The 21,875-nt window shown below is 45.1% G+C and overlaps 1 protein-coding gene across 1 annotated transcript in view; it reads left to right on the top strand.

Moving 5' to 3' along the window:
• Positions 1-21,875, top strand: part of HLTF (helicase like transcription factor) — a 202,678-nt gene that overhangs the window by 111,537 nt on the left and 69,266 nt on the right. Inside the window, exons 10-12 of the mRNA XM_073581064.1 lie at positions 11,603-11,654; positions 20,771-20,841; positions 20,972-21,070. Coding sequence (XP_073437165.1) covers positions 11,603-11,654; positions 20,771-20,841; positions 20,972-21,070 — 222 coding nt within the window. The remainder of the gene's footprint in view (positions 1-11,602; positions 11,655-20,770; positions 20,842-20,971; positions 21,071-21,875) is intronic.

The raw sequence follows: 21,875 nt of genomic DNA, 5'->3' as shown, positions 1-21,875 counted from the left end.
TTGCGTTGAATTTGGGAGGAAGTATTCCTATGAGGTCGTGCACTTTCGGAGGGATCAGGTCTTGCAAATTCCCTTAGCTTTTCTGCCGCTCCCGGCCCTTTAAGTCGACTCATGGCCAGCTGTAATGCAATCTAGCCAATTAGCCTGAAATGCGCGTCTCGGACACTTGCCACCACAGAGGGCAGTCACAGCAGGGCTATTAATGGATTATAGTTCAGATCATAGAAAGGTGGCTATATGGAATTATGAGGGCAATGAGCACTGATCCAGAAAAGGTCTTTGCGGCCAGGGGAAGGAGAGGGGGCCCCCCACAGACAGCAGCAGCAGGGGAGGGTTCTCAGAGCCTCCCTCAGTAATGGCGCTAGCTGGCGCAGTGAGGATGGAGCTGAGGGGAAGTATCACGCAGGGCCCAATCTTGCAGGGCACTCACTGCGCGTCCCCTCTTTATCCGCCTGTGTCTTCACTGCCGGAGCAGCAAAGTAAGTCGGCGCTGCGGCTCTCAGCAGCTGAGCCGCGCGTCCCAAGTTGGCCGCCGCCTCGTGGAGGAGCAGGACCAGCCACCCTCTCCAATCTCCCCAGCCGCCCGCTTACAAGAGCCACCCGCCCTCCTGCGGGGCACCGGAGGGATCCCGACGTCCAGGGGGGGTCCAAGTGGCCGCAGGTAAGCCACATAAAAAGGGGTCCAGAGTCAGGATATTACAGGATTTTGAGGAGCTCTCTCTAAGCGTCCTCTTTTGTCTGCTACATAGCCACGCCCCCCCCGTTTTAGCATTTGTACATTTTACCAGATAGGCTTCCGGCCAACCAGAGAAGAAATCTACAAATACTAGGATATTTGCATACACTCCTACCTTGGTAGCTGTATGTAGTCAATCTGCAGTCTCTGAAATGGGTAGAGAGGCCTAGGTGTCGCTTTCTTATGGACTGTTTTACCTTGGTTGTGCTGTGCACAGATGAGGCATGATTGTACAAGGTTTGCGGCTGTGTAACTGAAACCAGGAGCGATCCAGAAGGCATCCACCATGGCACACATGTGACTTTTTGAGGTGTGAGTGGGGCCATGTGCTGCTTGCGCCATGATTGGGAACAGGGACTTTGGTAGGCACAATTTATCCTTATTCTCCCATACTCCATTTGAGTTCAGCTCAGCTCCCAGTCTCCCCCGGTGTACCTTCTCTGTTTGGGCAGCCTTTTGCTGGAGGGATTTCAGTGTGGTTGGAATACGCTGACTCCCCGCCCCCGTCCACTGCTCCCTAGGCTGCCTTGCTGCTACTTTAGCAGCCTCGTCCGCCCTTCTGTTGCCCTCTACCTCCACGGAGTCACCTTTTGTGTGTGCTTTTACCTTGACAATGCCAACCTGGACTGGTAACATCAATGCCTCCATCAATTGTTTCACCAGCTCTGTATTCTTAATGGACTTACCAGCTGGTTACCTGCAGCGGCTCTACACGCCTCAGTGAGTGCCTTCAACTCTGCCTCCTGTGCCGACATGTGAGGAGAGAGTGGTTCCGCTCAGATTACTTTATGCGAGGATGCTACTGCATATCCAGTGTAGAATCGTCCATCCTGGTGGTATCTGGAGCCATCTACAAAAAAGAAAACTCAAAATCTGCATTAGGAACAGGTTTTTCATGAACGTGTGCAAAATCCACTGTCTCCTGACTCATCAGTTCTATGCAGTCATGTTCATTCGTCATGTCAAAGTATTCTTCCTCACTTACTAATATGGTCATCAATTTCCCCCTTTTCTGAATCCACAGGCAGGAGCGTGTCTGGATTCAGAACGTTACACCTTTTGAGGGTGACATACTCCGGAATTAGTAGAGCACATTCAAGTCGGAGCTGTCTGGCCATAGACAGATGTTTTGGTTGAATTTGTACGAGTATGGAATGGATGTCATGTGGGGAATAAATTGTCAAAGGAAACGTCAGTGTGATCTCGCATGCCTTTCCTAGTAGTAGTGCAGCTGCTCCTCCTACTGCACGGACACACGTAGGTGACCCTCTGATCACTGGGTCTAATTGTGCTGAGTAGTAAGCTGTTGGTCTCTGTTTCCCTCTATGTTGTTGTGTCAGTACTGCGGTAGTATGTCCTCCCTGCTCTGTGCAAAACAAGAAAAATGGCTGGTCATAGTTTGGCATGCCTAAGGCCGGGGCTGACACAATGAGCAGTTTGAGGGAGTGGAAGGAATTAATTGCTTCTTGAGTGAGATCATTAGGGGTCTGATGACAAGCAGTCATAAAGTGGTTGCATAATTTGTGAAGCAGACCTTATCCAAGGCCTGCAGTAGGTCACCAAACCTAGGAAGGTGCATGGATGCTGATGTGACCTGGGTAGAGGGAGATTTTGAATTGCCTGTTTCCTGTCTTCAGTCAGGTGGCTGGTACCTTCGGCAATACAATGTCCCAAAAATGTCACCTTTTGTTTGTAATACTGTAATTTGTCACGTGAGACCTTGCAGCCCTTTTCTGCTAAAAAACATAGCAAGGAAACTGTAGCTTCCCTGCAGGACCTCTGGTCCAGGCAGAACAGCAAAAGGTCATCCACGTACTGTAATAGTACAATCTGCGGATGAGGTGATTGCCACTACTCAAGGATCCCTGCCATCACTGCTGAATAGATGGCAGGGGATTTCTTTCCCCCTTGTGAGATGACTGTCCAACAATATTGTTTACCTTTATGAGTAAAGGAAAAAGATACTGTCAGCCAGGGTGCAGGGGTACAGAGAAAAATGCACCCGCTAAATCAATGACTGTGAAAGATTTTGACATCACTGGGATCTGTGACAGTATTGTTTGTGGGTTAGGGACAATTGAGGTCACACTTTCTGTAACATCATTAATAGCCCTTAAGTCATGAACCATTCTGTAAGTGTCAGGGGAACCCTTCGGTCTATTTTTCTTAATGGGATACAAAGGGGTGTTGCAGGGGGAAGATCTTTGCACCAGAACCCCTGCCTTATCATACTCTTTAATATCCCTGCTCAGGGCCATTGATTTGGCTAGGCACAAGGGGTATTGCTTTAAACAAGAAGGAGTGGTTCCTCTTTTTTTTTTTTTTTCCCAATTTAATCATGACAGTAAATTCATAGGGGTATTGTCACTAACAATAAATTTTGTAAGCACCACAATTCCAGCACTTCACTGTTTCTATGTCCCTAGGTCCCTTGCTACATCTCCACTGTTTTCCTTGTGCTCCAGCATACATGACAGGTTGTCTTATCGTCCTTGTTTGTTCAACTACTTTAGCTACCTTAAGGAGGTCTTTCAGATCTGCATGTCTCTATTCAGGTCTGGCTGTCTGTACTGAGTCTCGTAAGTCTTTGTTTATACCGTCAATGAATGTATTCACCAGTATTCTAACATCAAGTGGGTTTATGCAAATGTACCCCATGTCTGCCCATTTCAGCTGGAACCGTCCAAAGTACATCTCTACACTCTTCTTTTTGCTGTGTTACGTTAGTCAGGAGTACAGACTGCTCTGTTTGTTCCACTGTAGCCCACTGTTTTAGTGACTCAGTACGTCTCCCCAGACCGTGCAGATTTATCATCCATGCCCCAAGCCTGATTCTTTGCCACATCTGTGTGTGTCTTAATTATATGTCCTAGTGCGTCACCAGCCTTTATACTCGCCAACCTCTCTAGGTCTGCTCAGGTACACTTATATGTCTCCTATATTTCCTTTATGTGTCTGTAAAAGGGTATGGTTGGTTTTCAGGGTCATGCAGCAGCTTCAGCAAAGCTAGCTGGTCAGAGGGGCTCCAGGGATAATACACCTGCATCTTGCTTATTCTAGTCGCCCTTCTAGGTCCTGATGTGGTTGGTCGTCTGATGTCTACTGTCAGCTTACTCCTCAAAGGTCAATGTCCCCACTAACCACACTATTATGACAGCTTCTTATGTCACTACATATGATCTTGTCTGGACAGGATTTAGCGCAACTCACTTAGGTCAGTAGCACAGGTCACACAAGTAGCTATTCAGTCTGGGTTTGTCTGAGTCTGACCACAGTGTTTACAAGTCCATCTGTTTTGTCTGGGTCTCTGGTTAAACTTTGTCAATCAAAACATTCATAATACACCTTCCATACTGCTGCACATTCTCAAACATCATTTATTCACTTGCTATTTTCTTCCCTTGTCTGTGCCTTTTTGTACATCCAAACTTTCACACTCTGGTATTTTTGCCTTTTTAAATATTGGTCCCACTTGTTTCACTGCTTCCTTTCTTCTGTCTTTCACAATTTGCATAGCTGTCTTGGATCCCATTGGGGGCACCGACTGTACACAGAAAAAGTTGCCCATGGCTTCAACCTTTTCTCCTAACAGCTCACCTTTCTTCTGAAATGCCCCTCTGTGTGCCTGGACCTTTGTCTTACATGCCACACATAGCAAGTCAGAGAGAGCCTGCCAAGGTGTAGCGGGAAGGCTCCTTGCCTCTCACCCGGTAGACCTACAGGATGTAAAGAGAAGGCTTTCGGCTTCTCACCCGTTAGATCAGCTGGCTAGATAGGAATAGGCCTTTTTCCTTCCAGCCCAGCTCCATGGAACGTGGGAAGGCTGCTTCAACTTAAACAGCTCACCTCTGTTCTGAAATGCCATTCTGTGTGCCTGGACCTTTGTCTTACAGGCCACGCATAGCAAGTCAAAGTGAGCCTGCCAAGGTGTATCCAGAAGGCTCCTTGCCCTCGCCTCTCACCCACAACAAAAAACAAAATCTGCTGACTAAAAGTAAGAAGGCCCAGGTGTGATAGGCCTCTAACCTACTTTATCAGCCATACAGTCAGCTACCTCCTTTGTTGATCTAAAATTTGCTATAGAAATCAATCACACAACTAGAAGCAGGTTCAAACACATTAATGACCAAACAATCGCTTACAATTTCCTTCTAAATTAGGCACCATATTTTACTTCCAACTTCAACTTACAAAATTTCATTCCACTTCAATTAAGTACTGTTGCTTTAAAATGCACAAATCTCCTAGCGAGTATTTACGCCAAGGACAGAAACACAGAGAATCTTGAGTGCAGCTCCTTGAATCCACCCATTAGACACTCAGCAGAGGTAACGGAGAGGAGAAACACAAACAAATGCGCAGCGATTTCATTCCCCCCTCCCATCAGAATTTTAGAAATGTAGCGTCCTTCATACAGTAACAGAAGGCAGTAGTTCTTTTAGACTTAATCAAAATCAATCTCTGCAAAACTCTCAAAATCACGGGATTTCACTGTAAGAGCAGGTAGCTGTATAATGTGAGTAACCGAGCCTTGCCCTTTTCTGGCCAAATGCATCCAGGAAACTTTACAATGTAATGCCACTTATAACACAAGCTATATCATTACTCAATTCATTCAGTCTCAGATGTAGATTTGAAGTATCTATAATGCATCTGTTCAGGATCTCCCACAAGAACTAGAAAGGTAACAATCTCTTGACACAAAATGATGTGTGATGATTCATTCATACAGTACGTGCTCATTCAGGGATGTTTTTTTTTTCCCCTTTCACTTTTCAGTGGTCATTTGATTTTTACAAAGAGAAGATAACAAAAATCCCTTATACTCAATTACTCATCTCTTATCTCATTCAGAGGTTCTCATAGACATACATACAAGGATTCACACAGCCTGCCTATTTTGCACTTTGGAATTAACACCTTAAACTACAGCAGTGTCCACTTACACTCTGAGAACACCAAAGCCAACTTCTTAAACAAGAACAACAAAAACCAAAACAACCAAAAACCACAGCCCTATACAAAATACAGCCTCATATGATTTACTGCCAATCCAAAATCAACACTGCACGGAGTCTATTCCAGGCTCTGTGCTACACAGTACACCACTACACAACCAGTTAGTATATTAGTATATTGCCAGAACAGATTGACAGATAATACAGATGACAATTATTATCTTATTACTCTATTATTCAACTCTCATACGGACTTACTCACCGCTCACTGGTGATGTGGGTTATTTTTAACCGTGTTGTACAGCCTCACCCAGAGATATGTAGAGATCCAGAGAGAGATTGCAAAATCAATGTAAGGCTATGTGCCCACGTTGCGTTTTTCACGTGATTTATTCCTGAGCAGAAACGCATGCCCTTGAATTGGAAAACACATGCTATTTTTGACACGCGTTTTTGACGCGATTGTCAAGCGTTTTCCCATGCGTTTTTACCCATATAATGGATGGTATGCGGAATCGCAGGCGATTCCGCAAAATTAATGAACATGCTGCGTTTTTTACCGCTAAGCGTTTCCGCAGCTGTAAAAAACGCACCATTGGCACAACATGTGCGTTTTCTATTACAAATCCATTGGATGCATTTTTTAAGCGTTTCGGCGGCAGAATCGCGGGTTTAAAAACGCTGCGGAAACGCTTAAAAATCGTATCGTGGGCACACAGCCTAAGAATAAAATCTCCTCACCTGCTGCAGCTGGATTTTGCATGTTTCAACATCCCAGGAAGCTCCCACATATGGATTCCGAATAGGCTGGTTTCCACGATCCCTGTTGGGCGCCAAACTGTTGTAGCTGTTTTCGTTCTGACCAACGTCAGGTCTGCCAGATCACCAGTGAGGCCGAATTAGGAGTTTTATGCCCTTCATTTACAAGCGCTTGGAGGCAAGAGACTGCACACGGGCCCTTTGGCAAATCACCACCACCATCACCTCAGGGTCATACCTTGTTTACAATGTACCCAGAACATGTTGTTACTGACTATTGAGAACATATATGATAAGAAGCATTTTTCCCTTGAAGTTGAGACAGGCAAAACTGCAGCGTCATGAGAATAAATGAAAGGCAAATTAAGGCAAATGTTAAAGGGATATAAAGGCATACCATTAACCCTTCTATATCAATGGTGCTGTATAAGTGAGCAAAATAAATAGGCAATTTTTTATATTAGAGGATGAATGAAATTTATGATACATATATAACTAGTGCAAGCAAGGTGAAGTACCGTATTTTTCGCTTTATAAGATGCACTTTTGTTCCACCAAATTTTTTGGGAAAGTGTGGGGTGCGTCTTATAATGCGAATCTGTGTGCTGCTGTGTTACATAGTGGGGGGGGGGGGCAGCTCTGGCGTGGTGTCGGGGCTGGGTTGGGCTGGCTGTGGGCTGCACAGAGACAGTGCACCCGCTGTCCATCACCTCAGTGCTGAAGCAGCGCCGAGTTGGTAGACAGGGGAGTGGTGCATACTACATGTGCCTGCACTCTCTCTCTCCCCCCCGCCCCGTCACTATAGTCACCTACCGATGATCGCTCCTGCTCCTAGCTCCCCCCGTGGCTTTCCTGTGTCTGCTGAGATCCTCCTGCAGGGCGCGTGGCAGCTGCTGCTCATTCAGGCAGCTCATTGTAGCTACAGGACCTTCCATGATGTGACCAATAGGACCTGCGGTCACGTGACTCCCAGACACAGGAAAGCCACGGGGGGAGCTGGGAGCAGGAGCCTTCATCAGGTGAGTTAACTGTTTATTATTTTATCATGTGCTTGCCAGCAGGGTGGAAATATAGGGACGGGGGCCATGTGTGACAGCAGGGTGGAATATATGGATGGGGCGTCAATGTGTGCCAGCAGGGGGCAATATATGAACGAGGGGCCATGTGTGCCAGCAGGGGGGAATATAGGGATGGGGGGCCGTGTGAATGCCAGCAGGGGGAATATAGGGACGTAGGGGCCGTGTGCGTACCAGCAGGGAGGCATATAGAGAGAGGGGGGCCATGTGTGTGCCAGCAGGGGGGCATATAGAGAGAGGGGCCATGTGAGTGCCAGCAGGGGGGCATATAGTGACCAGGGGGGGGCCATATCCAGGATGGGATGGGGGCGGCTATGTGTCAGCACAAGGGGGCAATGTGCCAGGATGGGGGACATATACGGTATATGATTTGAAAAACGGACACTGGCATTATAAGACACCTCCATTTAACATAAAAACACATTTTTTCTCTTTTTCTTCACCAAATTTGGGGGTGCGTCTTATAATCAGGTACGTCTTATAAAGCAAAAAATACGGTACTTGCCAACCACCAAAACACCGACACTAAATTTTCCAGGGGCCCTGCTTGAAATTGAACATTGCAACCTAATTGGGTTCTAAGTGCAACAAGTCCCCTTTTGTCATGCATGGGTTTTGCAGTGTTTATTAACTGTATCTCTAGTGATCTACCTAAAGACTTTAGTATTTACATCTTATTTAAAAAAACTCATGTTTCTATTAAAGAATCAAACTCAGTCTTTGCTTTGATCCAATTTTGTCTCCCATATTTTTAAAGGGAGTCTGTCATGCCAAAATGACTGTTCTGACCAAACACAAGCACTGGTTACATCCTCCCACCTACTTGTTTTGAATCTTCTTTGATTGACAAGTGTGGCTTTACTGTAGTCAGAGAAGGGTAGAAATGGATAAGAAAAACTTGACGTGGGAGGAAAGAAGCACTGAACTGCTTGGCCAGGCCAAAGGTGCACTGTGCTCCTCTGCTTGGTTTGAATAGTCAAATTGTGCTGACAGACGCCATGTAATAATGTAAAATGTATACTTTTGTTTGAGACACTTTCCACCTTCTTCCCACAATCTTGAGTGTGGCTGAGTAATGGCCTCCCTCCTCTGCCCTAAATGCTAAGCCCCCTTTCCTCAGCTCGTCATCAGCAGGATATTACCGTATTTTTAGGACCATAAGACGCACTTTTTTCCCCAAAAAACCTCCAGAGGCTGGTGTGGGTGCCGCGGGGCTCTGTTGTGCGGTGGTGGCAGCGGGCTGTGCTCCATGTTGCGGTGGCCTTCGGGAACATGAACGCCGGGAAGAAGGCCGCTGGTCCGGGGACGGCGCATGCGCAAGAGAGAGAATGAGAATTTTTTTGTCCGCCAGAAAGGATTTCAGGGTTACATTCCCGGCTGACTTCCTTTCTCTGGGCATGCGCACTGTAAAATGCGGATCCTGCAGCAAAAAAAAGTTACATGCTCCGTTCGGGCATGTCGGCGGACGCAAAAAATTTGGCGGATCCGCAAAAAAAACGATCCAACGGATGGCCATCCGTCAAGATCCGCCGGTAATGCAACTCAATGGGGAAAAAAACGGATCCGTCAAAAAAAATGGCGGATCCGTTTTTTTCAAAAACCGGCGGATTTTGACTGATGGTCAAAAACGGAAGTGTGAAACAGGCCTTATATACAATTGCATGATATGTGCCTGCTTATGGGTGGCTATGAATAGTCCAATATGGGCCACATCTTAGGTTCATATTACCTGTTTTTTGGGGGTGTCTGGGTCATTGGTTCTTTGTTTGTATTTTAAATGTTTTTAGCTTATTGTATTCAATATGAAATAAAGGTTTTGTATTGTCTATTGGGATGTGCATACCACCATTAGCCTAGTCTTTTTCTCCCTTTTTTTTGCTTGGAGCAATGTTATGGAATTGAGCTATCCAGATTAGTCAGAAAATGTCTGTGTGAGAAATGTCACAGCACCCAGCGGTCTCTTCTGTATTTCAGATCAGACTCGCCTGTTGAAGTCTATGGGTGTGCAAAAATAAAAAAAATTGGATCCCATATGAATCATCCGTATAGCATCCGATTTTTACGAATACATTTCCATTACTAACACAGGACACTGTATTTCTTCTTTAAAATTTTATTCACTTCTGATGTCTAAAAATGGATGCCATACGGATGACAATACAGATGGAAAATAGTCTTTTTCTGTATGAAAATAACGATTTTTTTTTTATACACATGTAAACTTCATCACATAAGCAACTGCTTTTTATAAAGTGACAAAATTAATATTATGCAGAATTAAGGGTGATCCAAAACCAAAGGTGACTTTCATACTAAATTTAATTCAATAATCTAATTTCTTTTCAAATATATTTCAATTAAAAGATTTCTACCATTCCCTCTCTACTCCAACTTCCTGTCTGCTTGTGTTTTTTTTTTTTTTTTTTTAACTTCCAATGACATTTGTTTGAGAATCCCAGTGCATTTTGGGGTATTCACACGGGACATCATTACGGGGCAGAGGCTGCGGTCACTGCCACAGCTGCTTTCCTCACCATGAAAAGAAGCATCATCTGTTTCAGAGACTGGACTGGTCCCTGCCAGGTCATCTCTTGTCCTTAGAGCCTGCAAGGGAGCGCACTGTCACTGTGCATTCAAAGGAATATAGCACAGGGAGATCATACAGAGTATGTCACAATTTACAACCGACGTATTATCAGGTGAGCAGGACTAGCTGAGCCTCCAAAACAGACATCACTGATGGCGCCTCATTTCAGAGATGGCACAGAGGCTGTGGCAGTGTCCGCAGCGTCTGTGCCCTGATGACAGCTCATTCGAGTATCCCAGCAATGCACTGGTGAATCTCAAACAAAATGTTATGGGATGTCAAAAAAAAATAAAAGACGAAGTCAGAATGTAGAGGGTATGTTAGGAATTTTTTCATTGAAGTATATTACATAACAAGATTAGATTATTACACTTAATATGAAATTTACCTTTGGCTTCGGACCACTCCTTTAAGTTCAGCCGATTGGTTTTGCCTTCCACAGCAGTGCCAGTTTCTCATGCGGCCCCTTGGGAAAATTAATTGCCCACCCCTGGTCTACAGGACTCTTTCAGAGACCTAGAGTATTTGGCAGGGTTGAGCAGGTGGGACTTCATGGGAGAGCTTTGTCCGCTCACACAGGGACTTCAGGGAGGGACAGCTTCTACTTTCCTAATGTGAGCCGATGAGACTGAACCAGGCTGTACAGGCTTACATTATGAAAACGACTTCCAGCTGTCCTTTTGTAATTCACATGGTCCAGAAGTTGAATGGGGCAGCTCTGGAAACCGTAAAGAATGTCATTGCTAAGTATTTTAATACACTTTAGAATGCATTATATACTTATTTAGAGAGGATTACAAACTGGGAGAGCTTCTGTAACACTACATCTTAAACCTTTTTTGTTAAATTGTTGCTCCCTATGGCTGTCTTCACCTCCTAGCAAGTTTGGACTTGGCTTTAGCAGCAGGCTTTGTACATAGAAGACTACAGTTCCCCTGTTGCATTGGAGGCTCCAGTGGCCCCTGAGCTCCTATGTCACGGACTTGGTTTATGATGAGCTCAGAGGGCTGGAGACGCGACAACCACTTATTCCTGTGATGAAACAGGCAGAAAAATATTAGCTCGGCAAGCAGCAGCTGTGAGCCCTCTTTTTTTTTTTTTTTGGTCTATATACTCACATGTTATAACTGATTTGAGCTCTCCCCACCCTCACCTTCCCTGACCTGGTGCTGTGGTATGTGCCGACCAATACACTTTACATAGCAGAGGCACATTTATAAGATTATTGCAGCACAGGAACATTTTTATTTGTATTTTTTTCTGTGTTGATGTGAAGCAGCAGAATTGCTGGTGTATAAGCCTTGTAGAACAGACAGGTAGCTGGAAACTACCTGCTTGTTAGTTCTTAGGCCCATAGTATTAAATATTAAATGGTCCGACTCCCAGATAACACTTTTAAATATAGATGTTTATGAAATGCATTATAGGTATCGAACAACCCCTTTTTAAGTTTTTTTTTTTTTTTGTTTGTTTTTTTAAACTAAAGAAACGTCGACGACTGGTAGCAGCCAAGAAACTACAAAGGCAAGTCTTAAAAGGTATGAATTAAATAAGTATTATAAATATTAGCTACATTTTTCCTTCAATTGATGGTACAAGTGAAAATAATTTGCTACAATAGTTTATTAGCATTATCTTAACACAGAAATATGCTTCTTTCTATACTTATAATTTTTTTTATCTCCTTGCCGTACCAGCACGGGCGTTTGTTCGGAGATAAACTCGATCAGATTATCTTAGATGCTACTGTTTGAAAAAGCAAATTCCTCCCTCAGCGTAGGCCAAGTCGTCCCTTTTGGAACCAATCCCAGGCTCGCCTCCAACCTTTTCACAGTACCATAGGCTGGTCATCCACAGCCGCTTGTTCGTCTCGCCCCCCACGCAGGGATAGGGGTTCGCACCCTTCCTTCAAACCTTCGAACTCCTGGAGAAACAGATCTCCCTGATCCAGACCCAAAAGTGCCCCTTCCCGCAAGTTCTCTTCTCAATGACTTGCTGTGTCTGGAAGACACAGGCAGGTTGGCGGCAGTCTGATTTTGTTTCACCAAGTCTGGTTAATGGTCGTTCACGATCAATGGGTCAAAGATCTCGTGTCTTCCGGATACAAAATCGAATTCACGTCCCCTCCTCCAACGCGTTTCTTCCGGTCCCGTCTTCCAAAGTCCAAGGCGCATGCAGCTCCCTTTTACCAGGCCATATACGCCATCCGCAACAGCGCAGTCATCGTTCCGGTTCCTCCCGTTGAAAGGTGCAAGGGTTTTTACTCAAATCTGTTCGTGGTGCCAAAGGACGGAACCATGCGCCACATTCTAGACCTAAAGTTGTTAAACAAATTCGTCAGAATACGCCACTTCAGAATGGAATCCCTCCGTTCAGTCATCGTTTCTCTGGAGAAAGGGGAATACCTTGCGTCCATTGACATCAAAGATGCATATCTCCACATTCCAATCTTCGAAAGTCATCAAGATTTTTACGCTTTGTGGTCGGAGACGAACATTTTCAATTCACTGCTCTGCCCTTCAGGCTCGCCACTGCTCCCAGAGTGTTCACAAAAGTCATTGCAGCCATCATGTCCATTCTACACTCTCGGGGCGTAGTGATTCTACCCTACCTGGACAATCTTCTCATCAAAGGTCTGTCCAATCGGGCTTGTGCAGAGAGTGTCAGTGTCGCCATCGACACTCTGTCTCACTTAGGTTGGCTAGTGAACCTGGAAAAGTCCTCCCCAGTTCCATCCCAGCAAATTCCCTTTCTGGGGATGATCTTGAACACTTCCTGAGGATTGGCAATTCTCCCTCCGGAAAAGATTTCCTCTCTAACCCGGGGAGAAAAATTGCTATTTCTTGCCCGCTCTCACTCTCTGTGGTTCGCCATGCAGGTCCTGGGGAAAATGGTGGCATCCATTGAGGCAGTGCCGTTTGTCCAATTTCACCTCCGTCCCCTGCAGCAGGCATTGATCTCAGCCTAGGACAGGAATCCTAGGCGGTCTCTCAAGTGGTGGACTGCGATGTCGTCTTTGGATCAGGGAAGGTCCTTTCTTCCAGTGCACTGGCTAGTAGTGACCACCGACGCCAGCCTCCTCGGGTGGGGTGCGATCTTTCGTCACCACACGGCTCAGGAACGTTGGTCTACTCTGGAAGCCAGCCTCCCTATCAATATCCTCGAGATCCGAGTGATAAAACTAGCTCTTCATCACTTCCATCACCTCTTGGCCGGACGTCCCATCCCGATCCAATCAGACAACGCCACGGCTGTGGTGTGCATCAATCGACAGGGAGGCACAAGAAGCAGAAGAGCGATGCTCGAAGTGACGCACAAATTCTGCAATGGGCTGAGACAAACCACTCAGCTGCCAGGGCATAGCCTCGGGAGAGTGGTCTCTCCACCCGGAAGTCTTTCATCAGATTTGCCAGCAATGGGGCACTCCGGATGTGGACCTCATGGCCTCCAGGATGAACGCCAAGGTTCCAGCATTCATAGCTCGATCCCGCAATCCGTTAACCATCGGCTCGGATGCTCTAGTACTTCCATGGAGCCAATTTCGCCTCCCCTACATCTATCCACCTCTTCCGCTGATCCCAAGGGCCATCCGGAAGATCAAAGCGGAAGGCATTCCGGTGATCATCGTCGCTCTAGACTGGCCATGCCGAGCTTGATATGCGAAGCTAGTACATCTAGTCTCCCGATGTCCCCTGGCGGTTACCGGATCGTCCGGATCTACTCCCAGGGACCCATTTTCCACCAGAACTTGAGAGTGCTGAGTTTAACAGCCTGGCCATTGAATCCTGGATCCTAGCCCAGGCCGGACTCTCGCGCCGAATGGCATCTACCATGATCAACGCTAGGAAGCCTGTTTCCATGCGTATTTACCATCGCGTTTGGAAAAGGTTTTTCTCATGGTGTAAAGATAAGGGTCGTTCCCCATTGGTGTTTTTCATCCCCTCCATGCTGGAGTTTCTTCAAACGGTATTGGATTCAGGCCTAGCGCTGGCCTCTATCAAGGGCCAAATCTCAGCTCTATCCGTTCTTTTCCAGCGACGGATAGCTTCCAAGCCACAGGTTAAGACCTTCATGCAGGGAGTTTTGCCTCTTGTCCCTCCATACAACAAGATTCCTTTGGAACCTCGGGACCTTAACTTAGTCCTCAGTGCCTTACAAGAGATCCCCTTCGAACCAATACAGGATGTTTCTCTCTCTCTTCTTTCATAGAAGGTTGCCTTTCTTGTGGCAATAACATCCGTCAGACGGGTCTCGGAACTGGTGGCTTTGTCGTGCAAACCTCCGTTTCTGATTTTCCACCAGGACAAGGTGGTGCTCAGGATGTCTCCGTCCTTCTTGCCTAAAGTTGTCTCAGCTTTTCATCTGAATGAAGACATAGTTCTGCCCTCATTCTGTCCGGCTCCCGTCCATCATACTTTGGACCTGGTGAGGGCTCTCAGAAAGTACATTTCCAGAACAGCATCTTTCCGCAAATCGGATGCCCTTTTTGTGCTTCCGGAGGTACACAGAAAAGGTCACCCTGCTTCTAAGGCCATAATAGCCAGATGGATCCGTTCAGCGATCCAAGAAGCTTAGTGTCAAAGGTCAGCCTATCCCCGTGGGGGTTAAGGCACACTCCACTCGGTAAGTGGGGGCTTCCTGGGACATTCGCCACCAGGCATCCGCACATCAAGTGTGCAATTTTTGAAAAATATTGTTTTTAGTCTGTAAAAGTAGCAAAGCATAAAAAAAGATATAAATGTGGTATCCCTGTAATGGCACTAACCTGACAAGCAAATCGGTCTTCTCACTATTACTGCATGGTGAACCGCGCAAAAAAGTTTACAAAAGTTAAAACAATTACTTAATTGTTGGGTTTTGTTCATTCAGCGTTGCTCAAAAAACAAGCCCCCTCATACAGCTCTGTTCAAAAAAAAAAAAAAAAAGTTACAGCTCTAAGGCTAGTTTCACACTAGCGTTACTAGGCGCAGCGCAGGGCCGCCGCTAAGCTCTGCCCCGGCCGCACCCCCTCCGGTCAGCTCCTCCTATGATCGCATGACGCTGCATGCGATCAGCATACCCTATATTTAGCGTTGGGTACGCTGGCCGTGCGCTGGCATGTTTTTGCCGTGCGCCCGGTGTGTGGGAGGTGTTCCAGTACCTGTACCATCTTTGGGTCACACCTCAAATAGACCTGTTCGTTATCAGGAAAAATGCAAAGCCGGCCAGATTTTACTCGCTGACTCCATCGGCCAATCCAGAAGCAGCCGATGCACTAAGTCAGAAATTGAGCAGGCCCCTCTCTTACACCTTTCCTCCAATGGTACTAATTCCAGTTGTCCTCAGGAAGATACAGGAGGATCAGGCGAAGGTACTTCTGATCGCCCCATAAGGGCCAAAAAGAAATTGGTTTCCACTGCTAAGAGCTATGGTGTTATAAGACCCGGTTCTGCTTCCTCAAAGGGAAGATATTGTCCTTCAGGGCCCAGTCTTCCATAAGAACCCGGAAAGGCTTCATCTATCAGCTTGGATCCTGAGCCAGACATCCTGAGAGCTTGTGGGTTGTCGGACCAGGTCATAACCACGATTCAAGCTAGCAGGAAGCCGGTCACTTCCGCAATATTCTACAAAATATGGAAGAGGTTATGTTTGAAAAGTGACAGGTTCTACTTTGTTGCAGGTGGACCCGATATCCCAAGCGTCTTGGACTTCCTTCAGGCTGGTTTTAATAAGGGGCTTAGACCCAGCACCCTAAAAGTCCAGATATCGGCATTAGGTACATACTTCGATTATTCTCTGGCCACTCACCAATGGGTATCTAGATTTGTCAGGGCAATACAGAGATTGTGTCCTACGATTAGGCGGTCGGTACCCCCTTGGGATCTAAATTTGGTTCTTAGATCCCTCTTCAAGGAGCCTTATGTACCAGGGTAAAAGATGTCCATCCTGGTCCAGACCATCAAAACCACGTTTTTAGTGCCCACTACTACGGCAAAAAGAGTAGGGGAAATTTGGGCCCTGTCCTCTCGGGGTCCATATCTTCGGATATGGGAGGATCGTGTTATCCTAAAATTAGACCCTGCTTTTGTACCGAAGGTAGCGTCCTGTCAGAATCTAAACCAGGAAATGGTCTTACCTACCTTTTGTGAGAACCCTTCAATTGAGAAAGAACAGGCCCTTCACGCGTTGGACGTTAGACAGGCAGTCATTGAGTATTTAGAGGCCACCCATAGTTGGAGACAGGATTCCGTCTTATTTGGGGGTAAAAATAAAGGGGGAAAAAGCCTCTAAAACCACCATGGCAAGATGGATTTCTTTGGTAATTTCCTTAGCTTTATCTGTTAGAAGGCATCAGGCCCCTTAAAGGTTTAAGAGCCCATTCGACTAGAGCAGTATCAACTTCCTGGGCTGAGAGGGCGGGGGCATCAGTCGACCAAATTTGTAAGGCCGCAACCTTGGCCAAGCTTGATACGTTTTGCAGGCATTACAAGTTAAACCTGTTATCTGGCCAGCAGACTGCCTTTGGGCGAAAAGTTCTCCTGGCAGTGGTCCCACCCGGACATCCTGGAAAATAGGTATTAGACCTACTGGTAATTATGTTTCCGTGAGTCCATCCTGACAGCACTGTTAGTTCCCTCCCTGATTGTTATTTTTCATGTCGTCTTAATATGATATTGATTAATAAATTTAAGTTACATCAGCCATGGTGTGGTACTTGTTAAACACTGAGGGAGTGGGCCGAAGAGGGGCCTTTTAACTTCTCGTGTGATATCCTGTCCCCTGTATGGAGGAGGATGAACTCCATGGTGCTGTCAGGATGGACTCCTGGAAACCTAACTACCGGTAGGTCTAATACCTTTTTTTTCCCCTTCATTTCACTTTGCATTAATTCCTGTGTAGCAACTTTAAAGGTTAAAAAAATTCTTGACTGCCATTTGAAGTATTGGAGGGATGCGGTTTTAAAACTGGCATCACTTTTGGGGAGTTTCCAATATATACAGTCATGGGCAAAAGTTTAGAGAATGACACAAATATTAATTTTTACAAAGTCTACTGCTTCATTTTTTCTAATGGCAATTTGCATATACTCCAGAATGTTATAAAGAGTGATCAGCTTTACAGCAATTACTTGCAAAGTCAATATTTGCCTAGAAAATTAACTTTATCCCCCAAAACACATTTCAACATCATTGCAGCCCTGCCTTAAAAGGACCAGCTAACATCGTTTCAGTGATTGCTCCATTAACACAGGTGTGGGTGTTGATGAGGACAGGGCTGGAGATCAATCTGTCATGATTAAGTAAGAATAACACCACTGGACACTTTAAAAGGAGGCTGGTGCTTGGCATCATTGTTTCTCTTCTGTTAACCATGGCTATCTCTAAAGAAACACGTGCAGTCATCATTGCACTGCACAAAAATGGCCTAACAGGGAAGAGTGTCGTAGCTAGAAAGATTGCACCTCAGTCAACAATCTATCGCATCATCAAGAACTTGAAGGAGAGAGGTTCCCTTGTTGCCAAAAAGGCTCTAGGGCGCCCAAGAAAGACCAGCAAGCGCCAGGACCGTCTCTTAAAAGTGTTTCAGCTGCGGGATCGGGCTATCAGCAGTACAGAGCTTGCTCAGGAATGGCAGCAGACAGGTGTGAGTGCATCTGCACGCACTGTGAGGCGGAGACTCTTGGAGCAAGGCCTGGTCTCAAGGAGGGCAGCAAAGAAGCCACTTCTCTCCAGAAAAAACATCATGGACAGACTGATATTCTGCAAGAGGTACAGGGAGTGGACTGCTGAGGACTGGGGTAAAGTCATTTTCTCTGATGAATCCCCTTTTCGATTGTTTGGGACATCTGGAAAACGGCTTATTCTGAGAAGACCAGGTGAGCGCTACCAGCAGTCTTGTCTCATGCCAACTGTCAAGCATCCTGAAACCATTCATGTCTGGGGTGGCTTCTCAGCCAAGGGAATGGGCTCTCTCTCAGTCTTGCCTAAAAACACAGCCATGAATAAAGAATGGTACCAGAATGTCCTCCAAGAGCAACTTCTCCCAACCGTCCAAGAGCAGTTTGGCGATCAACAATGCCTTTTTCAACATGATGGAGCACCTTGCCATAAAGCAAAGGTGATAACTAAATGGCTCAGGGAACAAAACATAGAGATTTTGGGACCATGGCCTGTCAACTCCCCAGATCTTAATCCCATTGAGAACTTGTGGTCAATCATCAAGAGACGGGTGGACAAACAAAAACCTTCAAATTCAGACAAAATAAAAGCATTGATTTTGCAAGGATGGACTGCTATCAGTCAGGATTTGATCCAGAAGTTGATTGAGAGCATGCCAGGGAGAATTGCTGAGGTCCTGAAGAAGAAGGGTCAACACTGCAAATATTGACTTGCTGCATTAACTCATTCTAACTGTCAATATACGGTGCCTACAAGTAGTATTCAACCCCCTGCAGATTTAGCAGGTTTGATAAGATGCAAATAAGTTAGAGCCTTCAAACTTCACACAAGAGCAGGATTTATTAACAGATGCATAAATCTTACAAACCAAAAAGTTATGTTGCTCAGTTAAATTTTAATAAATTTTAAACATAAAAGTGTGGGTCAATTATTATTCAACCCCTAGGTTTAATATTTTGTGGAATAACCCTTGTTTGCAATTACAGCTAATAATCGTCTTTTATAAGACCTGATCAGGCCGGCACAGGTCTCTCGAGTTATCTTGGCCCACTCCTCCATGCAGATCTTCTCCAAGTTATCTAGGTTCTTTGGGTGTCTCATGTGGACTTTAATTTTGAGCTCCTTCCACAAGTTTTCAATTGGGTTAAGGTCAGGAGACTGACTAGGCCACTCCAACACCTTGATTTTTTGCCTCTTGAACCAGGCCTTGGTTTTCTTGGCTGTGTGGTTTGGGTCGTTGTATTGTTGGAAGATGAAATGACGACCCATCTTAAGATCCTTGATGGAGGAGCGGAGGTTCTTGGCCAAAATCTCCAGGTAGGCCGTGCTATCCATCTTCCCATGGATGCGGACGAGATGGCCAGGCCCCTTGGCTGAGAAACAGCCCCACAGCATGATGCTGCCACCACCATGCTTGACTGTAGGGATGGTATTCTTGGGGTCGTATGCAGTGCCATCCAGTCTCCAAACGTCACGTGTGTGGTTGGCACCAAAGATCTCGATCTTGGTCTCATCAGACCAGAGAACCTTGAACCAGTCTGTCTCGGAGTCCTCCAAGTGATCATGAGCAAACTGTAGACGAGCCTTGACATGACGCTTTGAAAGTAAAGGTACCTTACTGGCTCGTCTGGAACGGAGACCATTGCGGTGGAGTACGTTACTTATGGTATTGACTGAAACCAATGTCCCCACTGCCATGAGATCTTCCCGGAGCTCCTTCCTTGTTGTCCTTGGGTTAGCCTTGACTCTTCGGACAAGCCTGGCCTCGGCACGGGAGGAAACTTTCAAAGGCTGTCCAGGCCGTGGAAGGCTAACAGTAGTTCCATAAGCCTTCCACTTCCGGATGATGCTCCCAACAGTGGAGACAGGTAGGCCCAACTCCTTGGAAAGGGTTTTGTACCCCTTGCCAGCCTTGTGACCCTCCACGATCTTGTCTCTGATGGCCTTGGAATGCACCTTTGTCTTTCCCATGTTGACCATGTATGAGTGCTGTTCACAAGTTTGGGGAGGGTCTTAAATAGTCAGAAAAGGCTTTAAAAAGAGATAATTAATCCAAACATGTGAAGCTCTTTGTTCTTTGTGCCTGAAATACTTCTTAATACTTTAGGGGAACCAAACAGAATTCTGGTGGTTTGAGGGGTTGAATAATAAATGACCCTCTGAATAAACTTTTCACAATTTAAAAAAAAATTAAACAAAGAAATAACATTCTTTTTTGCTGCAGTGCATTTCACACTTCCAGGCTGATCTACAGTCCAAATGTCACAATGCCAAGTTAATTCCGAATGTGTAAATCTGCAGCGGGTTGAATACTACTTGTAGGCACTGTAACCTTTTGTTAATATGATTGCAATTATATTTCTGTATGTGATAAAAACATCTGACAAACACACATAAAAACCAGAGGCAGATCATGTGAAAATAATATTTGTGTCATTCTCTAAACTTTTGGCCATGACTGTAAACCACCCAAACTCCATGTAAATCTTAATAGGTCGCTAAAGAAACAGGTTTTGTAAATTGCTTGGAAAAAAAAGAGAAATTAACCCCTCTAACATCCTAACAAAATAAAATATTTGAAAAATGATGCAGATATAAAGTAGACTTGTGATTAAATGTTATTTATTATTTTGTACAGCATGACAAACTGGTTTAAGGATCTCAAAATTGAAAGTTTGAAAATTCAAATTTTTCAATATTTTTTTTCAAAATTCTGATATTTTCCATTTCTTTGTGAAATTATCTAACTAAATTTACCACTAACCTAAAGTACAATGTGTCTCGAAAAACAGTCTCAAAATCACTGAGATCCGTTGAAAAATTACAGTTATTACCACATACATTGACACTGGTCAGAATTTAAAAAAAAAAAAAAAACCTCTGGTGATTAAGGTTAAAATTGACTGTCACTAAAGGGTTAAGGCATTGCTACTGTAAATGTTTTTTGTGATCTATCAATTGTAACAGATTTATATTGAAGTTTTGTGTTTTACAAGACCGAAACCCAGAAAAGCCAAATGTGATTTCAGTGAGTCTGAAGAGGAGTGGCTTCCACGAAAAACTAAATGTGAGTTTGACCTAGAGCCAACATGTTAAATATGCTAAAAATTACTTATTTACTTGCGTATGTGTTTGTTTGTTTTTTTGTGCAGTGATAATGACTTATGTTTGCGTTTACTCTTTTGTATTATATTTAGCATCTCCAGCCTGCAGTCTCGTTAATGATGATTTTTTCGCTATGGCTCTCTCTGGTGCATCTCATGGGGTGAACAAAAAATCTAGGAAAAAAGTCAAAGGTTAGAATTTTAAGAGATTTTGCATAGTGTGTAAAGTTATTAACCTCTTAACCCCTTCATGATATTGGATGTACTGATAAGTCCTATTTTACAGGCAGTTCCTGCAATTGGACATTCCGCTACGTCCTGATGTAGTTCAGGCCCAGGAACCGTGCCTGAGCGATCACTGCAAAAGCTTGGCTTAAAGGGAATCTGTCGGGTACTTTTTGTGTAGTATGCAAATGTTATCCTGAAATAGGGCTTGGGTAGCATTTTCAGGATATGTAACTTTTATTTCTGTACGTGGCCCGTTGCAGTCCTGTAAGCCCTGGAAAATTTATAGTCTAAGATAAGCATATGTAAATTGCAAATTAATATTCCCCCTCCCCTGCCCAGCCATCTGCGTCCGTGTCATTAATTTAGTCAGACTGCTGTATGCCCGAAGATCGCATCGCAATCCTTGGACTGGCCATCTGCTCTACTAACCTGAGAGTGAGAACTACATAGACATACTGTACATGCTGTCATGCTCAGGTCAGGAGAGCAGACGGCTAATCCGAGGATTGTGATGCGATCTTTGGGTAAGTAACTCAGCAGTCTGACTGAATTAGTGATGCCGGAGCAGAGGTTAACGTATGTAAATGCCAAATGAATATTCACCCCTTCTCCACCCAAAATTCCCACTTATCCTTCCTGGCTAGTGTCACTGACTGGATGCAGTCTGCTGAGTTACTCACCTGAGGATCGCATCGCAATCCTCAGGCTAGCCATCCACTCTCCTGTGTGTCAGCATGTATGTCTATGCAGCTGTTACTCTGAGGTCAGT

This window comes from Dendrobates tinctorius, unplaced genomic scaffold (assembly GCF_039654945.1).
Source record: "Dendrobates tinctorius isolate UK_male_01 unplaced genomic scaffold, ASM3965494v1 ptg000069l, whole genome shotgun sequence".
In the NCBI taxonomy this organism is placed as follows: Eukaryota; Metazoa; Chordata; class Amphibia; order Anura; family Dendrobatidae; genus Dendrobates; species Dendrobates tinctorius.
Note: the sequence above shows the minus strand (reverse complement) of the source record. Positions and strands in the feature narration are given on the sequence as shown.